Source organism: Castor canadensis, chromosome 7, assembly GCF_047511655.1.
Source record: "Castor canadensis chromosome 7, mCasCan1.hap1v2, whole genome shotgun sequence".
NCBI lineage: Eukaryota > Metazoa > Chordata > Mammalia > Rodentia > Castoridae > Castor > Castor canadensis.
In genome coordinates, this window is record NC_133392.1 from 162,455,800 (window position 1) to 162,475,770 (window position 19,971).

Genomic DNA, 19,971 nt, shown 5'->3' on the forward strand with positions numbered 1-19,971 from the left:
TGTCTGCTGAACTGCTGCCCCTGCAGATGGGTACAGCGGAGAGACAGAAGCAGAATGGTGGCTGGAGGACGTGTGTAATGCTTGCTGGGAGGCATCTGCAGCAGGGAGGGACAGTGCTGCTAGAGACGTGGTATCAGGATTTGGGTCTGATGGAAAAGCTGGAGGTCCCTGAGGGATGGGAAAGCCCTCCTGAACGTGGAGTGGACGGGGAGGGCAGCAGGCCCAGGTGAAGTGGGGTGTGGGCCAGGCTGGAAGAGGATTGGCTACAGAACTGAAGTCTGTGTGCTGTACTCTTACAGGTTAATTGAGTTCATGCAATAGGGAGCCCAGGAGGGGTAGTCTGGGGCCCCGGAGTCCCCACGAGGGGCTGTCTCTGCTTCACTACCTTTGTTACAGCCTTTGTTCCTGCATTTTCACCTCCAGATAGCCAGGCCCCTGTCCTGGGCAGGAAGGAAGGGGTGAGGAATGAGCTCCCCTATGTCCCAGCCCAAGGCTTGGCTGGTCCCAGATATTGGGGATCTGGTACCCAAGAGGTTCAGTTACTGTCAGGTTGTCACCTGAGCCAGTTGTAAGAGGAAAAAGGCATTTGAATAGAGGTCTGGCACTGGGTACCCAGGTGGCTGGAAGACCCCAGGGAGGGGTGAGGCTTATCATCTGCATGGTCTGGGCACACTTGGAAGGCTGGCACTGTGTACTGAGGAGTCAGGTCCACATGGAAGCTGGGAGAGACAGTCATGCTTCCTAGGCTTGAGTGGTTCTGAGGTAGTGCAAAATAGGCGGGTAGGTAGCAGAGTGGAGGGGCTGGGGAGTGGGAGAGCAGTGACTCTGGTTTCCGGCGTTGTCCCAGCTGTGGGGAGAGCTATGAGCCCAGTCTCCATGGCTGAGTTTGGGGACTCTAACATACTTCAGGTAGATGAGCAGGGGCTTGGGAGATGCTTGGTAGGGAAGGTAATGATTTGTATCCCTCTGCACATACAGACATATACAAAACAAGGTTTCATACTCTCCAGGTGCCAGAGAGGAGTCAGGCTAGAGGCACAAGCTGGAGCCAGTACCTGGGACATGTTAGAAAGAGGGACATGGCCAGAGGGGTGTGCTTTAAATGCAAAGCCAAGCCGGGCACTGGTGCTCACACCTGTAATCTCAGCTATTCAGGAGGCAGAGATCAGGAGGATCGCAGTTCAAAGCCAACCTGGAAAAATAGTTCTTGAGACCCTGTTTCAAAAATACCAACACCAAAAAAGGCTTGGTGGAGTGGCTCACGTGGTAGAGGGCTTGCCTGGCAAGCGTAAGGCCCTGAATTCAAACCCCAGTACCACTTAAAAAACTCAGTGTTTCAGACAATAGCCAATCAACCCTCCTGCTAAGAACAACTGGAAACATTGGATAAAGTAGGAAATGAGTCTGTGAAGGAACAGCAGAGCCAGCAAGATACAAGTTAAGGGCCCGGGACTACAAGGAGTGGTACGTTCAAGATACAAGTTAAGGGCCCGGGACTACAAGGAGTGGTACATTCCTTCTCTCTTGGGGCATTTGCTGGTTCCAGAAGTGGCTGAAAAGGTACAAAGCCTGCAAAGTACTTCAGGGACCAGATGGAAGAGATGGACTGGAGCCTGGGCTGAGCCAAGCCCACTGTGGAAGGAAGGACCAGTCTGGGCAGAGGGATAGTGCCATTCAACCTTGGAACCCTTAATGCTTAGTGGGGTCTCTGGTGCCATCTGTTCATAGAGCTCTGGATTCTGCCTTGCTGGGAAGGGGGGTGAGCCCAGAGGAGAACACATCTGCAGAGGCCAGGTTGGGTCAACAGTGCTCATGCTGGGCGGAAAAAACAGCAGGGTGGATGGCTTACATTTTGGAAGGAGTTTTGGCAGGATTTGTTGGAGGGCTAGATGTGTGGGGAAGGAAGCAGAGTGGGTTAATGTTTTTGGTTTAACCAATTTAGGGCAGAATTTTGGAGTTGTCAATGTTTCTAGCAGTGGACTAAGATGTAAAATTAAAAATAATGTCCACATTCCATATTTGCCTTTTTAGTTATTTTTAAGGCTTTTTTTTCCTTTGGTTTTTTTTTTTTTTTTGGTGGGACTGGGGTTTGAACTCAGAGCCTCGGCTTTGTTAGTCAGGCACTGTAGTACTTGGACCACGCTCTCAGCCCCATATTTGTATTTTTATTTATTTTTGACAGTTCTGGAGTTTGAACTCAGAGCTTTGAGCATGCTAAGCAAAGCACTTAAGCCATACTTCCACCCCACGTATTTGCATTTTTAAAATAATCTCACCTTGGTGCTTAAGACTCTTAAATTAAATCATTTCTTTTTTGGTGGTTTTGGGGTTTGAACTCGGGGCCTCATGCTTGCTAAGCACACTTGAGCCAGGTCCTTAAAATTGTTAAGAACATGAAAAGTTCAGAAAGAAAGGGGCAAAAAAAGTATTAAAAGTTCATAGCCAAGCACTGGTGGCTCATACCTGTAATCCCAGCTACGCAGGAGGCAGAGGTAGCGGTTTGAAGTCAGCCCAGGAAAATAGTTCATGAGACCCTATCTCAAGAAAACCCATCACAAAAACGTGCTGATGAAGTATCAAAATAAGTAACATGACTGGGAATGTGGCTGAAATGGTAGAGCTTCTGCCCTGAGTTCAAACCCTAGTGCCACCAAAAAGGAAAAAAACAAGGCAAAATAAATAACAGGTTTCCTTTTTTTAGGGTTTTAGCCTCTGCATCCATGCTCTGCTGGGGCAGGTGCTTTTGGGGATCGTGTTCATGTTGGCTGGAGCTGCTGCCTCCTTCTCCACCTGTGTCCCCGCATCTGTGAAGTGGCTGTGACTCGCGCTGAGCCGTCCTGGCCCCAGCATGTCATCTTCTGCAAAGCCCCAAGCACTGGAGGAAACCATGCCTGGATGCGAGGAGGAGCCAAAGGGAAGGGGACTTCTCACCTGGGGCTCCCTTTTTGGTCACCAAAGCGAGAAGATCATCTTTACCAAGGGTGAGGGCAACCCGGAGGAGAGCCTGCTCACTGTCACCATCACGGAGACCACCGTCATCGAGTCGGATTTGGGCGTGTGGAGCTCACGGGCGCTTATCTACCTTTCACTGTGGTTCTTCTTCAGCTTCTGCACACTGTTCCTCAACAAGTACATCCTGTCCCTGCTGGAGGGTGAGCCCAGTATGCTAGGTAAGTAGCAGAGTGGTCAGCACCTGCTCCGTACACCTACCCCCAGGGCTAAGGGCACCAACGTGAGCTAGGTTCGGAAGACCTGCAAGTGGAAGGGAGGAAAGGCTGGTCACTTGTGTGGGGCAAATGAAGTAACCCTCTTTCCAGCTGGTCTCTCATCTCCTTCCTTAGGTGCCGTGCAAATGCTGTCTACTACATTAATCGGATGTGTTAAGATATTTATCCCTTGCTGTTTATATCAGCACAAAACCCGGCACTCTTATCCACCCAACTTCATCATGACCATGCTCTTTGTGGGTCTAATGAGGTAAACAATCCCACACTTCTGGTTGAATGTCTAAATACTTATTTTCAGATGTAAAGTACCTTCTCCACTACTGTGTATGAGACTCTGCCTATAGCTGTTGTATTGCGCTCCTGGGCAGGTGTTCAAGTCATACTGTATGCAACCACAGGGCCTTCCAGGTGGAGGCACCATGTAGGTTTGGTTTTGTGGATCCTCAGTGCCACATGAATTTGCTCCTGCTCTCTGGAGCAACCACGAAAGCAAATTTAATAGCAGGTGGAGAATGAGAAGCCTCCTCCCTGAGGTGAGACCTGGCATCCTTAGGGGCAAAGGAGTCACCCTTACACGGGGTTCAGCCATCCTGGAGCTCTCCTGGAGCCTCAGGGTCAGGCCTCTGAACAGTGAGGAGCGTCAGATGGCATGCCTGATGGTCAGGGCTGACTGTTTGGAGCCTCTGTCTTGCATACAGATAGGTTTGTTTTTGTGATACTTTTTGCTTGTTTTGAGGTTTGCGACAGTGGTCTTGGGGCTGGTCAGCCTGAAGAACGTAGCGGTGTCTTTTGCTGAGACAGTGAAGAGTTCTGCACCCATCTTCACTGTGATCATGTCTCGGATGATCCTAGGGGAATACACAGGTGAGGGTCCTCCTGCGCCCCACCTCCCCATCCTTCCCTTCTGCCTGCAGTGTTCCCAGCTGCCCACCATGTGCTTGGGGCTTGGGTTGGCTCCATTCAGGACTGTTCAGCTGTGAAGCCACGTAACACTGGGGTCACCTTCCTTTGCTTCCTGAAATGTTTTCTTGGAGGTCACAAGTGGCCTCGTGTGGTCACTTGAGCAAGTGTTCTTACAGCCTGCTGTGTACCAGGGTTGTACTCATGGTGTCATGAGGAGGTCAGAGGAGGTCTGTGTCCTGTGATCCCCGCTGGGGAAAACAGGTAGGAACTGGAAAATGATAATAGGGTATCTCCAGGTGCTATCCCCTGACCCAAGAGCCATGTTCAAGGGACTCCTTCAGTGGTCAGATGACCTCCCCAGGGCTCCATGTCAGGTGGCCGTGGCTTCTCATCCATCATGCCCATCTGCAGCCACCTGCCCTCCTGCATCTTGCCCCACATCTGTGACCTACCACCTCTGTCTATCTGCCTGTTACTCATGAGTGAACATGGCTGCTTTACCACTCTCCCCAAGGCTCAATTATTTTAAAATTCCCTGCTGATTATTTCCAACTGCTTGTCATACCCACACCTGTTTTCCTCTGAATCTCTTAAAAATCAGCATATTCAAGATTGTTACATGAAATCAAGCAAAGTACAGAATTATGCATATGCTATATGATCTTTAAGTAAGAGGGTTACTAGTAAGTATACATATTCGCTTTATTTTAAAAACAAAATCAGGTGAGGGTTAGCTCAGTAGTAGAGCACTTGCCTAGCACGTGTGAGGGTCTGAGTTCCACCAAAAAAAAAGGCAGTATCTTGAAAGAAAGGCAAGTGTCTACTAAAGGATAGGAGGGAGAAGAGCCAAAGGGCCAAGGATGTCAGCAGGAAGGTTTTCCCACATGTCTTTCGAATGGCACAAATGTTTTAGGTGATTATAAAAAGGAGAAATTTCTAAGAATCATAAGCAAGATGAAACAAATGAGCCTTATCAAGTTAGTAGCACAACCGCACAAAACAGAAGTACCTCATATTTTTTATTTATTTTGGTTGGGACTGGGATTTGAACTCAGGGCTTTGAGCTTACAAAGCAGGTGTCCTGCTGCTTGAGTCACACCTCCAGTCCATTTTGCTCTGATTTTTGTTTTTTGGAGGTGGGGTCTTGAGAACTATTTGCCTGAGCTGGCTTCAAACCATGATCTCAGTCTCTTAAGGAGCTGGAATTATAAGCCTGCGCTACTGGCACCCAGCTCAAGACACTCTAAAACCTGCTTTGGCTGCCAAACATGGTAGACAAGCTTGAAGCAGCCACTCTTTTGAGGAGCCATTTTCCATGCACAGCTCCAGGTTTCCTTTCTTGAGCTTGGCTCTTTTCATCTGTGAGATCTTTGGGTTTGCTGTGTCGACTCAACTCAGGAACCCATCAGTTCCTTGATGGCTCCCTGAGGAATTCAAGATCATGTGTTGACATCACCAGCCTGTGTCAAGGGAAAGGAGCCACTTCTTATGAAGCCAAGCTGAACTTGTCTGAGGACTGTTGTTTTGTTCCTTGTGCTACACATGAAAGACTCATATCTTCATTTGCTTCAAATTTGAAAGTAAATCCCTTATCTAAAATCAAAAAGGTATAAGAGAGCCTGCCACCCTTTTTCCAAAATGAATGTGTGGGTGGGAAATAGGATTTTCATTGCTTTGAATTAACTTTTTAAACCAGTCCTGTAAAGGTTTATTATTATCTAGAAGGAAACAAAAATGGATGAACTCAATGTGAGTGCATCCTAGCCCTCCCACTCAGGAGTTTCCCCTGAGTTTCCTCTTTCCTAGTTTCCTGGGGACCATCTCATTTACCCTCTGCATTTTGCTAAAGAGTGTCCATAGAATTGCATGCCATGAGGACTTGTCCCCGTAATGCTAGGACCTGGCACACAGCCACACAAGGTGCCTGGCTTTAGGGAGGGGGACAGGGCTTGTTTACAGACATGGGTTTCACTTGCTTTGTTTTCTCTGCAATGGAGAAGCTCATGGTAGCCAGGTATAGTGGTCCAGGCAGAAGTAGAGGATCATGGCCCAAGGCCAGTGGCAGGGTGGGGGCGGGGCTTGCCCAGGACCAGTCTGAGAAGGCAAAGGACTCGGGGCATGGCTCAGGCAGTTCAGTGCCACCAAAAAACAGACACAAAAAGCAAACTGCTGGACATTAGTGTTTGGATTAATGTGGAAACTTCTACCTTTCAGAATGGGTAGGAATAGCCTTGTCCCTGGCAAGGGGCCTGCACCAGTTACCTTGTGTGCTGCTCTTGCCAGGGCTGCTGGTCAACCTGTCCCTCATCCCAGTCATGGGAGGGCTGGCACTGTGCACTGCCACTGAGATAAGCTTCAACATCCTGGGGTTTTCAGCCGCATTATCCACCAACATCATGGACTGGTGAGTCACATGTGGGGATGTGGTAGGGGTGCTTGAGAAGTGGTGCTGGCTCTCATTGGTCTGTGGGTGTTCAAATCCAACTTACTCAGAGATGCTCGTGTGACTCAGAGCCAGGATCCTCTGATGCTGCCTTTTCCTAAATAGCAAAGCAATAAGTTGTCGTTAGGTGCCTTCTCTAAAAGAAGCCAGACTTGAAGATGCACAGTCCTGGTACTTAGAGTTCAAGTTTGTAGGGTATGGTTGGCTATTGAGTAAATGCCTGTGCAAGGCCATCTCACAGCTCAAATGGAGGACAGTTCCCAGGGTGGCAGTAGTCAGCCCCTTGAGAACCCGGAGTTCAGGTCATTCTGCCAAGTGACGCCTGTGTCCTAGAATCAGGACTGCACAGGAGGATGAAAGGCCAACTCATGGTGAGGAGAGCCATGTGGTGAGGTCCTGAGGAAGGTGCTGTGTTGTTAGCATTCTGGTCAGACAGTGGTAGAGGGCAGCATCACATTCTAATGGCTGTTTACTTTTTTTCTTTTTTTATCTTTGAGAGAGGTCTTGCTATGTAGCCCAGGCTGGTCTCAAACTCGCAATCCTCTTGCCTCAGCCTGCCAAGTGTTGGTATTGCATATGTGCCCACCACATTGATCATCACCATTTCAATTGGCCAGACACGTTGTCTCTGTCTGTGCTGTCACTGAAGCCCTCACCTAACCTGAGGGAAGTAAGGAAATAATAACAACAGCCCTGGGAGTTTGTTATTACTAATTACTTCTAAAGAAAAACAGCTGGTGTGGAGCGCCTGCCTAGCAAGCTCAAAGCCCACGTTCAAACCCAGGTACTGCCATAAACAAAACAAAACAAAGCTGGACGCTGGTGGCTCACACCTGTAATCCCAGCTACTCAGGAGGCAGAGATGAGGAGGAAGCCAGCCTAGGCAAATAGTTCGAAAGACTCTATCTCGAAAATACCTAACAAAAAAAAAGGGCTGGTGGAGTGGCCCAAGGTGTATGCCCTGAGTTCAAGCCCCAGTGCTGCAAAAAACAAACAAAACAAAAAAACCCAGCTCCTCTTGAGGTTTTGAATAATGCAGCAGAATAAAAAGGAGAGTTATCTTTATTATCTTTTTTTGGTTTTTTTGGCGGTTGTGGGGTTTGAACTGAGGGCCTAATACCTTGAGCCACTCCACCAGCCCTTTTTCTAATGATTTTTTTTTTTCAATCTAGGATCTCAAGAACTATTTGCTCAGGCTGGCTTCGAACTGCAATCCTTCTGATCTCTGCCTGCTGAGTAGCTAGGATTACAGGCATGAGCCACCAGTGCCCAGCCGAGATGTCTTTCTTTAACTTATCCTTTCCCATCACAGTGTGTTTATCCCTGTCTTCCCCACTGCATTGTGGTTCTTAGGCTGAATGGGTCTCACCTCGCCATCTGTTTGCATCTTACTGTCGACGTGCTATTAGAGGAGCTTCTTGTCACAAGGTCTTCTCCACAGACCTGATCTTCATGACTACCTCTCGGTCCTGTGCACACACCATGACTTCCTGCTCATAAATAGATCTGTAGGGAACATCTCTTTATGTACAACTTTACCTGAATTCTGACTATCCTGTAGGGTAAGTTCCTAAAAGACAGACTGATAGATGAGCTGTGAGCTTCAGCAGAAGGCTCTTCATCCATGTTGTTTCTGAGAGTCATCCTGGTTTACTGTCCTGCCAGTGAGAGTTAGTGTCACCTTGTCCTACACTAAGTTTTTGCACTTCATAAAATATAAGAAAACCGGACTGGCAGAGTGGCTCAAGTGGTAGAGTGCCTGCCTAGCAAGTGAGAGGCCCTGAGTTCAAACCCCAGTACAGCCACCCCCCCAAAAAAAATATATAGATAAATATATGAAAGCTCCCCTCTGTTCAGAACCCAGTAGCAGCATCCCACTGTTCCAAGTCCTGGTCACTGGGTCACTTGTGAACTTGAAGAAGGTTGTTTTCTTGTTGCTGTTTGTGTTTTTCCCATGGCTTGTCTGTTTATGAGTTCTGGCTGTGGTTCTCTGTTGGAGTCTTCCAACATGTAAGCACATCCCTAAGAGACCCCAGGGCCCCAGCCTTGGCAGTTGTTGACTTATGGGTCAACTCAAAATTGGGTTTTGCAAAGTGTGTAGAGCAGATCCTTTGGGATCCTTTGTCACCTGAAATGGTAACCTCAGGCAAGCCATTCAAACTCTTGAGTGTGCCATGTGCCCATCTGTAAGAGGGGGGACTGGGGGACAGGCACACAGTGGGGTGGTACTGGAAAAGCCCAGCACAAGACTAGCAGCTGTTCAGTGACTGCTCACTGTCATCGTGGTCAGTTGCCATCAACAGTGAGAAGCGACACCTTGTCCTCTCACCGTCCACACTGACTGGTTTCAAAGCATAACCTCTTCTCTTTGTTCTAGTTTGCAGAATGTCTTTTCAAAAAAGCTTCTCAGCGGGGACAAGTACAGGTTCTCGTAAGTACATTCATGAGTAGCGTCTGCAATTTCATAAGACCCAGGAGGACTTTTGGCCGTTTAAGGTTCTGAACTCCCCCCACTCCCCAGGAGACCGGCCTCTTGAAAGTTTCTTCTGAAAATTGGCATAAATCCCCACGAGACTGCCAAACAACCAGATCAGTTCATGGCTGCCTTTCACTTCTGGGCCACCATGGACGTCCTTGTCATTCTGGGAGAGTCTTCTGTCCCTGCAGGGCCCCAGGCATGAGGGAAATCCAGCATCTCTGTCCTCGCAGGGCTCCGGAGCTGCAGTTCTACACGAGTGCCGCAGCTATGGCTATGCTGATTCCTGCCTGGATCTTCTTCATGGTGGGTTCCAAAGCAGTCACATCGCTGCCACATCGCTGCATCCGGATGCCACTCTCTTCCGCGAAGCTGGAGCAGAGTGACTTCACTTTGCAAGCGATGGCTGGTTGATGTGCTCCCTTTGGAGGTGGGAGCAGAAACACAGCTGAGCGGCTCGGAGTTTTGGTAGTGTGCTGAAATTTTCATGTGAGAGGTTTCAGGTTTGCTGTATTTATTTTTTTATTAGAAAAACAATGTGCCTGCTGTAAAATAGTCAACAGTTTTACATGTGAAACCAAAGCCTGTTGTCACCCACTTGCTCAGTCCATGCCTAGAGCTGCCCCATTCTAGTGAGTCTGGGGCGCGAGCACACTCATCTAACGTATGTGCAGTGTGATTCTGTTAGTTTAGAAAGTTCATGTGTATATACAAACCATTTTTTTCCTCAGCATATGTGGAACTAGGCCGGCCAGCTGTGTGATCATGTTCTAAGACGTGGCTATGCCTGACCCTGTCCTTCCCCATGCTTCTCACTTTTCTGTAAACACGAACAGGGGACTGGAGGTGTGACTCAAGCCATAGAGTGCCTGTTTTGCAACACAAACCCCAGTCCCAAGCTGCGCTCCAGTGGCTCATGCCTGTAATCCTAGCTACTCAGGAGGCAGAGATCAGGAGGATCATGGTTTGAAGCCAGCCCAGGCAAATAGTTCATCAGACTCTATCTTGAAAAAACCCAACACAAAAAATGGCTGATGGAGTGGCTCAAGTGGTAGAGCGCCTGCCTAGCAAGCGTTGAGGTCCTGGGTTCAAACCTCAGTATTAGGGCTGGGGATGTAGCTTAGTGGTTGAGTGTTTGCCTAGCAGGTACAAAGCTCTGGGTTTGATCCCTAGTACCTCAAACAAACAACAACAACAACAAAAAATCAAACCCCAGTACTACCAAAATATAAATAAAAAAATAAAGACAGAACAGGGAACTTCTCCCATCCACATCCAACACAGACAGGATACATTCTTGGGATTGGACTGGTTGATTGAAAGAATAGGAATATTTTAGTTTTTTTCTTGTGGTCCACTGTTGACAACACTACTACGTGAGCCACTCTACCATCCTGTAACTAGTCCTAAATGTGCACTTTGGTGGCATTAGCAAATTCATCTTGTGCAACCATCACCACCATCTGCCTCTGGAGCTTTTTCTTCATCGTAAACTGAAACTCTGTTACCCCAAACATTGACTGTCTATTTCTTTCCCTTGGTCGATTGCACCTCCCTGATCCATTTTATTGCCTGTCTATGAATCTGACTCCTAGGGACCTCACAAGAGTGGAATTATATAGCACTTGTCTTTTTGTGTCTGGCTAGCACAGCTTTTTCCCCTGCACTGCTGGGGACTGGATCTGTATATATAGATGCTGGGCAGGCACTCTGCTGCTGAGCTGCACAGCTAGCCCAGCACAAGTGTCTGAGGTTCATCCACGCTGCAGCCTGTGTGAGCCTCCTGTTTCAGTCTGAATGACATTCTGTTGTGTGGACGGACCACACTTCGTTTATCCATTTACCCAGCAGGAGAGCTTGGTTACTGCAAGCAGTGGTACAGGAATACAGGTGCACACATATCCCTTCAAGACCTTGCTTTCAGTTTCTGGGTGTACACCCAGAATTGAAATTGCTGGGTCCTATAATGACTCCACATTGATTCTTTGAGGAACTGCTGCACTAGTTGCCAGTGGCCCCAACATTTTACATTGCCAACAGAAACGCACAGGGGTTCCAATTTCTTCAGATCCTTGCCAACACTTGTTTTCTGCTCATTGTTTGTTTTGTTTGGTTGTTTGCTTTTGGTTTTTTGAGATAGAATCTTGCAATGCAGCCCATGCTGGCCTTGAACACATGATCCTCTGCCTAAGTCTCCAGAGTGCTGGGATCACAGGCATGCCCATCATGCTGGGTTTGCATTTCATAGTAGCCATCCTAAAGGGGGGGTAGGTGGTGCTCCCTAATGATTGGGCGTGTTGAGCCTTTCATGTGATCCTGGCTGTGTGCCCGAATGTTGATTGTCTTAATAAATGCAGTTAAGGGCTGGGGATGGGGCACAAGTGGTAGAGCATCTGATATCAAGCACAAGGCCCTGCGGTCAAACCCTAGGGTCAGGAAACAGTTAAACAAATGTGCTCAGCTGCCACCTTGCAAGGCCACTTTGAGAGCTCTCCTCAGTGTCAACTGCTTTACCCAATTACTGGTCACCCAAGACATCACGTCTTTTCTGCAGAGATGTAGTAGGGAAACCCAGACCAGCAGAGTGTGCTTTTCTTCTGGCCATAGGACATGCCTGTGATTGGAAGGAGCGGAAAGAGTTTCAACTACAACCAGGACATCATGCTGCTGCTCCTGACGGATGGTGCCCTGTTCCACCTTCAGAGTGTTACTGCTTACGCCCTCATGGGGAAGATCTCACCCGTGACTTTCAGGTGAGCAGAGGGACTGCCTGAGACACTGTCTCAGTTTAGGCATTTTTGTAAAAGAGATTTGGGGTTCTCGTCCATGATGAGGACTGTTTGTCCACCACAATTTCTAAGCCATTTTCTGCCAGCGCTTTGTGAAACAGTAACGTATGTGAAATAGATTTCAGGCAAGTTTCTATGAGGAGTCTTTATGTTGAAGAAGTTCTTTGGGATCCTCTGAGTATCTCTGTGTCTAGAACAGAGCTGTCCTTTGGATCTCTGTGACTATGGGAAGTTCTATCTAGGCTGTCCCACGTGGGAGCCTACATGTGGCTGTAGAATACTTGTAGGGCATGTAACAACAAACAGAGCTCTACTTTTATCTGACTGTAATCAGCTGTGAGTAGACACATGTGGCTCACCTCAGGAACTTAAGGGAAACTGAAGAGCTCATCAGCTTCTGTTCACTTCTATACTGGACAGATTTCATGAATGTGCAACTTAAAGCTGGGAACATTTCCAGCAGCACATAGAGAGGGATGAGCTGGTCCCTAGCTGATGGTGTGCTGCTGGGTAAGTCAATGGGCCTGATTCTTGAACTGTTCTGAGGAGGGCAGGGCTGTCCTGGAATGTGAAGACAGACATGTGACTGAGCTGTGCTACTGCCTAGCCACAGCAGCCTCGGGTGCCAAGCAGACACACAGTGGCCTCTGTGCACATCTCTCTCCCTCGGCTCTCTGTTTTTCCTTGGGTCCACATCAGTGTGGTAAACACTCCAGAACCACCTGAGTCCAGAGCTGTGTGGTGCACTAGGTAATGTTCTGCAGGGAACATGAGGGAGGAAAAAGGAAAAATTCCCATCCCACCAGCAGCTTTAAATGTTTCCCCACATAGGTTTTAATACTAGAGATCATTCAGAAAGAAAGAGCGGAAAACCCATTTTTAAAAAGAGGTTTTGTTTTATTCATATTGTAAAAGCAATAAATAAGTTCAGACATCCCTCAGTGTTCATTGAAATTGGTTCCAGAGCCCTCCACATATACCAGAACACACAGATCTTTTTTCCTTTGGTTGGCCTGGGGTTTGAAGTCAGAGCTTCACACTTGCAAAGCAAGCACTCTACTGCTTGAGCCACACCTCCAGTCCATTTTGCTCTGGTTATTTTGGAGATGGGAATCTCACAAACTGTTCACCCAGGCTGACTTTGAACCACAGTCTTCCCAATCTCAACCTCCCAAGTATCTAGGATTATAGATGTGAGCCACTCATGCCTGGTTCAAAATCCACAGATCTTAAGCCCCTTATATAAATTGTATAGAATTTGCATATAACGTATGCACATCCTCTGATGTACTTTAAATCATCTCTAGATTACTTCTAGTACTAACAAAATGCTAACATAGTAAAAATGCTATGTACATAGCAGTTAGGGATTAGTGACAAGAAAAAAGTCTGAGCTGGGTGTGGTGGTACACATCTGTAATCCCAGCCCTCAGGTGGCTGAAGCAAAAGGATCACAAGTTTGGGGCCAGCCTTGACCACATAGTGAGACCCTATTTCAAAAAATGAACAAAAGAGCTGGGCGCCAGTGGCTCATGCCTATAATCCTAGCTACTCAGGAGGCAGAGATCAGGAAGATCGAGGTTCAAAGCCAGCCAGAGCAAATAGTTCAAGAGACCCTATCTCAAAAAAACCCAACTCATAAAAGGGCTGGTGGAGTGTCTCAAGGTACAAACCCTCCAGTACCACAGAAAAATAAAGGAAGGGGCCAGGCGTGGTGACTCACGCTTATGATCCCAGCTACTCAGAAGGTTAGGAGTATTACAGTTTGAGACCAGCCCAGGGCAAAGCATAAGACCATCTGGAAAACAAACTAAAAGCGAAAAGACTGGGGGCATGGCTCAAGGCTCAAGTTCAATTCCAATATTTGTAAAAAGAGGAACTGTCAGAGTGGCTCAAGTGGTAGAGCGCCTGCCTAGCAAGCTCAAAGCCCTGAGTTCAAACTCCAGTACCACTAAAAAAAAAAACAAAAACCAAAAAACAGAGAGAGAGAAAGGGAAGAAGGCAGGTGAAGGAAGCTCTGTACATGCTCAACTTTTTCTCCATGCAGCCATGTTAGATTCACAGATGCAGAACCCATGGATGTGGAGGGCTGACTGCAGTCATTCTAGAAAGTAAGGAAAAGCTCGAAAAGTACAAAGATTAAAGTTCAAATTGTCCATGATGTGAACCCAGCAGACCAAGAGACTATCACTCTTGGATCTCATTCCAGTCTTACTCCTGGTGTGTAGTGCTATATTAATACACTGAAAAAAACATCTCTTAGGATTGTTTTCTTAGGTCTACAGAGGTCTCCTGGGTAAACAGGTGTTTCTGTTATTCTTTAGAGAGCTGAAGAATAGAGGGGCAGTGTCATAGGGTTGCCAGGCGTGGTGTAGCAGTTCTGTAATTCCAGCACTCAGGAGGCAGATGCAGGAAGATTCTGAGTTCAGATCCTACAAAAAAAAGTCAGCATCTGTAATTTATTGTAAAATACTTCAGTCCAAAGAAAGGATGAAGCGAATGAGGCAAAATGCTACTCATCACCTCTAGACATTGAGAATATTACTATTGGTTACAGTGTTTCTCTACTTCTCTATCTGACATTTTTTTACAGCAAAAATCACCCTCCCTGAGAGAGAAAAAAGCAGTGGGGGATCAGGCGAACCCCGCAAGGCTCCTATCCCCTCCTTTGGTGGGCTCCTCTCCCGTGTAGTGTCTGGGTGGTTAACACAGAAGTCATTTGTGTGACACTCGCTGTGCACTGAGGGCCGTGGTTCCATGTTGGGCATGAACACAGAGCCTTACCATGTCCCCTACCTGTTGCTACAGCGTTGCCAGCACCGTGAAGCATGCCTTGTCCATCTGGCTCAGCATCATCGTTTTTGGCAACAAAATCACCAGCCTGTCAGCCATTGGCACCATCCTTGTGACAGTGGGCGTCTTGCTCTACAACAAGGCCAGGCAGCACCAGCAGGAAGCCATGCAGAGCCTGGCCTCAGCCACCAGTCGGGTCCCAGAGGATGAAACAGAGCCACTTGTTTCTCAGGATCCCAGACAGCACCACTGAGTGCAGGCCTCTGACTGCACAGCCACCGCTGGGCTCCTCCTGACACTGTGTCTTCTGGAAACCAGGCCCCCCGGGGCTGCCTTCCTGCATCACCAGGTGGGCTGGGAGGGGGATTGTGTGGTGGGGAGGGAGCTCTCCTGCCCTTCATTGGAAATCAGGGGTCAGCTTCCACCCAACAGGAAACCACATCCACTGACTGCTGACCACTTCAGGAGGGAGTGGAGCAGCCCACAGAGCCACTTTGTGCACATTGTCAGGGCTGCATTTGAGCCAGGCCCAAGCGCCTCTGCACTGATGCTGTCTGTGGAGCTGTTGAGGCTCTAGTGCCAACATAAGCAACTCCCTGCCTCATGCCAGTTTGAAGACCTCAACTTCCTGCTGCCAGTGCCATCGCTGAAGCTGCCTGGTCTCTGACCACTGTGAAGATTGGCTGAAGTGTCCACCTGCAGGCTGATGTGCTGGGACAGAAGTCTCAGGTGCTCATGGCCCCAGGCATGAGATCGGGCAGAGAGGCTCAGAAACGAGGGTCTCCTACCAAGGGCAGAGGCTTTGGCTCTCTCCCTGCCCTAGAGATATTGGTCATCACCGAGAGTTCTGGGGTCATTTCCTCCCCCACAGCCTCAGCATCACACGATGCTAGAGAGACTTCCTTCTGTGAAGAGAAAGCTGCGCTTCCCAGTCTGAGCTGCACTGAGCCCCACCTCCACAGGTTGCTTTCCATACTGGATACTGCCCATTAGGGATTTCCTGCCCTGGAGGTTGGGGACAAATCTCTTCGGTGTCCTTAGGTGGGTGCCCTGGCATTTCTTTCCTGTCCTGGACCTGATGAGTGTGACATGGGCTGTTTAAAGTTCTGCTTGTGCTAAGCCAGTTTCTAATCTTATAGCCAGCAGTCCCAAGATTCCTTGCAGGGATGAGTTGAGGGGATGTTTGTCAGAACCTTTGAAGTGTTTAGTTTACACTGCATTCAAAGTGACACTGGATGTTATAGCAAAGCAAGCACCCGTACCTGAAGGTTTCTGGAGTGTGTCTGAGTGTTAGGTGGACCCCAGCCCTGATATGCCTGGCCATCCCTCAGGGGTTCTGAGCCTGCCCCTCCTCAAGGTCACTTGTCCCAGCACTCAGTAAGGAAGCTTGAGGAATGGAGGATAACCACACCAGAGTTTGAGCCTCATGAGGGTGAGGTTCCACTTTATTCCTCATTTTTCAGGGTTCTGATCTGGGGTGCAATCCTTCAGTCAGTGTTTGAGACCCTTCCATCACCTTGAACTCTGGGGTTTGTGAGCTGCAGCCACTGGCACTAACTGCTCCTAGTCAGTCTTGTTTCCCTTTCCTGCTCTTTTGGTCTTTGGTACCTGTGATGGTTCACTGGTTTTCCACTGAGCTTCTCTACTGGAAAATAGGAAAGTAGCCCCTCTGAGAGAGAAAATCTCTCAGTACAAAGAGCAATAATCATACCTCATTCAAAGTTCTATTGGAAAAGTCTGCCATGATGATGGATGAGGCCTTTTAACCTAGAAGCCAGCTTTTTATAGACACAAACTTCCTGTGTGCGGGGACAGGCCAAGTGTGTGCCCCCACCCTAGGTCACTTCCACTGTGAAGATGTTTTGTTATGTGACTTTGCCCACGTTACCATTTCTTTCCTTTCCTCTCTGCTTTCCCCAAAGCTGAAGACAATGCAGAAGAGATAGCCAGGTGGTGGTGCTAGACTGATCCTCAAAGTAGCCTGTCCACTTGAGAATATGGCTACCAAGCTGCTGGCGTGAGGAGAATGGCACATGCCTGTGGGGGCCAGTCACGGAAGCCTCCTGGTCTTCCTGCAGACCTTGTCTGAGTGCTCAGAAGCCCAGGCGCCTGGCTTCCGAGTATTGTGGGATTAGGAAGCGGTCTTTGACTTGCCACTCCCCTCCTGCCTCACAAACAGCTCTCAGCCTGTTTTGATTTTCTAAATTTGTGGACCAAAAGCAAAAACAAAGATTTTCCTAAATTATTAGCAAGTGAGGCAATTTCCTGTAAATCTGCTTTTGATACTTTTCCTTGTCCTATGTGGAAAGATCACGGCATCTGTGTTGTGGCCAACGCAGTACCCCTCACCCAGCTTCACATTCCTTCCCAGTATCACCACACCTTGCTTGTTGCCTGCCAGCTGCTGCTTCCCACAGCAATTCAGAATAGCCCCAGGCTCAGCATGGCCATTTGTTACAACTGTACAGACAATATGGCTTTTTTAATCACTTGGTCTAGTACTTTTATAGGATAGTATGTTCTCAAGGAATCGTCACAGTTGTATGTGGAAGCACTGACACTAGGTGTCATTACTTATGTTGGTTAATTCCTCCTGTGTCCATGTCATTGTGCCTTTGTAAACAAACAGAACACTTGACAGACCGTCCAAGTCCAGCCATCCACTTACTTACTTAGAGATATGTAGGTTTCTAATTTCAAAAAACCTTCCATGAGTTCAGGATACAGCTCACTAGTACAGCACTTGCCTGGCATGTGCGAGGCCCTGGGTTTGATTTCCCAGCACTTAAAAATTCTTCCACACAATTAAATGTCATCAAAAGATTTTTTTCATTGTTTTTTTGTTTTGTTTTGTTTTTTAATTCTAGCTTGGTGACAGTGCCCCATGCCTGTAATACCAGGTACTAAGGAGACAGATATCAGAGCAAGATAGAGGTTCAAGGCCAGTCCAGGGAAAATGAAAGCAAGACCCTATCTCAAAAATACCCAACACAGTGGCTCAAGTGGTGAGCACCTGCCTAGCAAGCATCAGGCCCTGAGTTCAAACTCCAGTACTGCCAAAAAAAATTCAGATAGTCATAATTTCCTGTGTCAGCATTATAATTTGCCTGCCAAGGAAGTTAACCATACTCTTGCACAATCTAAAATGTGTCTTCAATTTGAGAAAAATAAACATGGTGAATCAGTTTAAAAAAAAACTGTACAAAGACTGTCAGCCAGTGCACTTTTAAAACCCTTCCACAGTTCAAGTGGTAAAGCTCCTGCTTTGCAAACTTGAAGCCCTGAGTTCAAATATCAGCCCCACCAAAAAAAAAAAAAAACCTTCCACACAGCTGGAGGTTCAGGTGAGAAAGCACTCGATTCATGAGCATGAGGCCCTGAGTCCAGTACCACCAACAAAACCCAAACCTACAAAACCTGCCAGCTTTGTAGCTTCCTGCTTCTCTGGAGGGTTACAGCACTGGCGTCATTTTACATCTATCCCAGTGACATGCTTTCTACCACCTGAAAGGATTTACAGTTTCCCTGGTTTGGAAAAGGAAACAAGGCCAGGCGCTGGTGGCTCACACGAGTAGTCCTGGCTACTCTGGAAGCAGAGATGAGGAGGAAAGTGATTCGAAGCCAGCCCGAGCAAGTAGTTTCCTAGACTCAATCTCAAAAGTACTCAACACAAAACAGGGCTAGTGGAGTGGCTCTAGTGGTAAAAGCACCTGCCTGGCAAGTGTGAGGCCCTGAATTCAAGCCCCAGTATTGCAAAAAAGAAGAAAAAAAAAAAGGATATTAATACAGATAGAAATCTGCGTCAATTGTTTTTTGTCTTTTGAGACAGCCTCACTGTGTAGCCTAGGCTGGCCTTGAACTTAAGATCTTCCTGCTTCAGCATTCAGGGTGCTGGGATGATTAAGCATGTGCCAACATGCCTAGCTTCCAATTCTTTTGCCTTTGACAAACATTTTCCTATGGGCTTTATTCCTTTCTTAAGACAATATATAGCCTGGTTGGGGCCCCTTCATTTTCCACCCCTTTTTTGAGGTGCTGGGGGTTGAACCCAGGCCTTCGAACAGCTGGGCATGCGCTCTACTACTAAGCTGCACCAGCCCGTTTTCCTAGTTTATAAGTAAAAATGTCTCAGCACCCCTGATGAATTGGGTGTTTTTCTCTGTCCTGGAAAAAGACCAAGGATAGATCCTCAAGGTCATGCTGACCATGGACTGACTGCACCTACTGCTATGCAGAGAATAGAAAACAAACTAAAGTATTCCGGTTTCTAGGGGGCTCTGATTCTCAGTTTGGTGGCTGCTGGACCCTTGCTCAGATATCCAAATTCAGTTTGAAATTATTCCATCAGGGAAAAAAAAAAGCTTCAGGATTATTAACAAAAATAATATGCCACCCTTTTGGACTGGGGGTGGCTCAAGTAGTAGAGCTTCTGCATAGCAAGATAGAGGCCCTGAGTTCAACCACTACTGCCAATTCAAAAAAAAAAAAATCCATGCCTGGGCATCAGTGGCTCACGCCTGTAATCCGAGCTACTCAGGAGGCAAAGATTAGGAGGATGGAGGTTTGAAGACTCATCCTCAAATAGTTACATGAGACCCTATCTTGAAAAAACCCAATACAAAAAAGGGCTGTTGGCACGGCTCAAGTACTGCAAAAAAAAAAAAAAAAATCAACTGGCAGTCTTTTTTTTTGTTTTCATTTCTGGGAAGTGCATTTGGTTCATATGTGATTTCCAGGCAATTGCAAATAGATGTGAGTCTTTACCTGCCCAAGGGGTGTTACAGGCTCCACTTGGAAGAGGTCCTCAGTTAGGGTGACGGTCTCACACTGCAAAACTGGAGGTCAGGAGTGGTGTAGCATGCCTGTAACCCCCAGCTACTCAGGAAGCAGAAACAGGAGGATCATGAGTTTGAGACTAGCCCAGGCAATTAGTGAGACCTTCTCTCTCAAAACAAAACAAGGGCTTCCAGCATAACTCAAGTTGCTGGCCCTGGGTTCATTCCCCAGTACGCAAAAAAAAAAAAAGGAAAACTACATCGCTAATTGTCAACATAAGACCTAAATAATTTGTTTTATACCAGACAAGAGGAAGTAAAGTACTTGATACAAAATGTATATAGTGTTTCTATGTCACCCATTTCAGTCTTTACGTAACTAGGTTAATGCCTCCTAGGAAGCATCTGTGTTAAGTAACCCAGTGAGTCTCGCAACTTCGGCTGTGGTAACAAGTTGGCACTGTCGCCAATGCCTCCTGAGCGCTGTGTAAACTGAGCAGCCACGGGAGCGGCTGTCAGTGGTTCTTGCTCTGAAAAGTAAAGCGAATCTTAGCTACGTAGCTTG

At 47.5% G+C, this 19,971-nt stretch overlaps 1 protein-coding gene across 8 annotated transcripts in view; it reads left to right on the forward strand.

Moving 5' to 3' along the window:
- The window catches only part of Slc35e2b (solute carrier family 35 member E2B), a 29,162-nt gene extending 11,708 nt beyond the window's left edge, over positions 1–17,454 (forward strand). For 4 of the 8 annotated variants that reach the window (XM_074081583.1, XM_074081586.1, XM_074081584.1 and 1 more), the window contains 8 exons: positions 2,702–3,170; positions 3,342–3,477; positions 3,964–4,091; positions 6,345–6,534; positions 8,951–9,004; positions 9,241–9,355; positions 11,657–11,802; positions 14,647–17,454. In XM_074081583.1, the coding sequence (XP_073937684.1) occupies positions 2,849–3,170; positions 3,342–3,477; positions 3,964–4,091; positions 6,345–6,534; positions 8,951–9,004; positions 9,241–9,355; positions 11,657–11,802; positions 14,647–14,884 (1,329 nt within the window). In that variant the 5' untranslated portion in view covers positions 2,702–2,848 and the 3' untranslated portion in view covers positions 14,885–17,454. The remainder of the gene's footprint in view (positions 1–2,701; positions 3,171–3,341; positions 3,478–3,963; positions 4,092–6,344; positions 6,535–8,950; positions 9,005–9,240; positions 9,356–11,656; positions 11,803–14,646) is intronic. The other 4 variants (XM_074081589.1, XM_074081587.1, XM_074081588.1 and 1 more) reach the window with 4 other exon arrangements.
- The last annotated feature ends 2,517 nt before the right edge of the window (positions 17,455–19,971 follow it).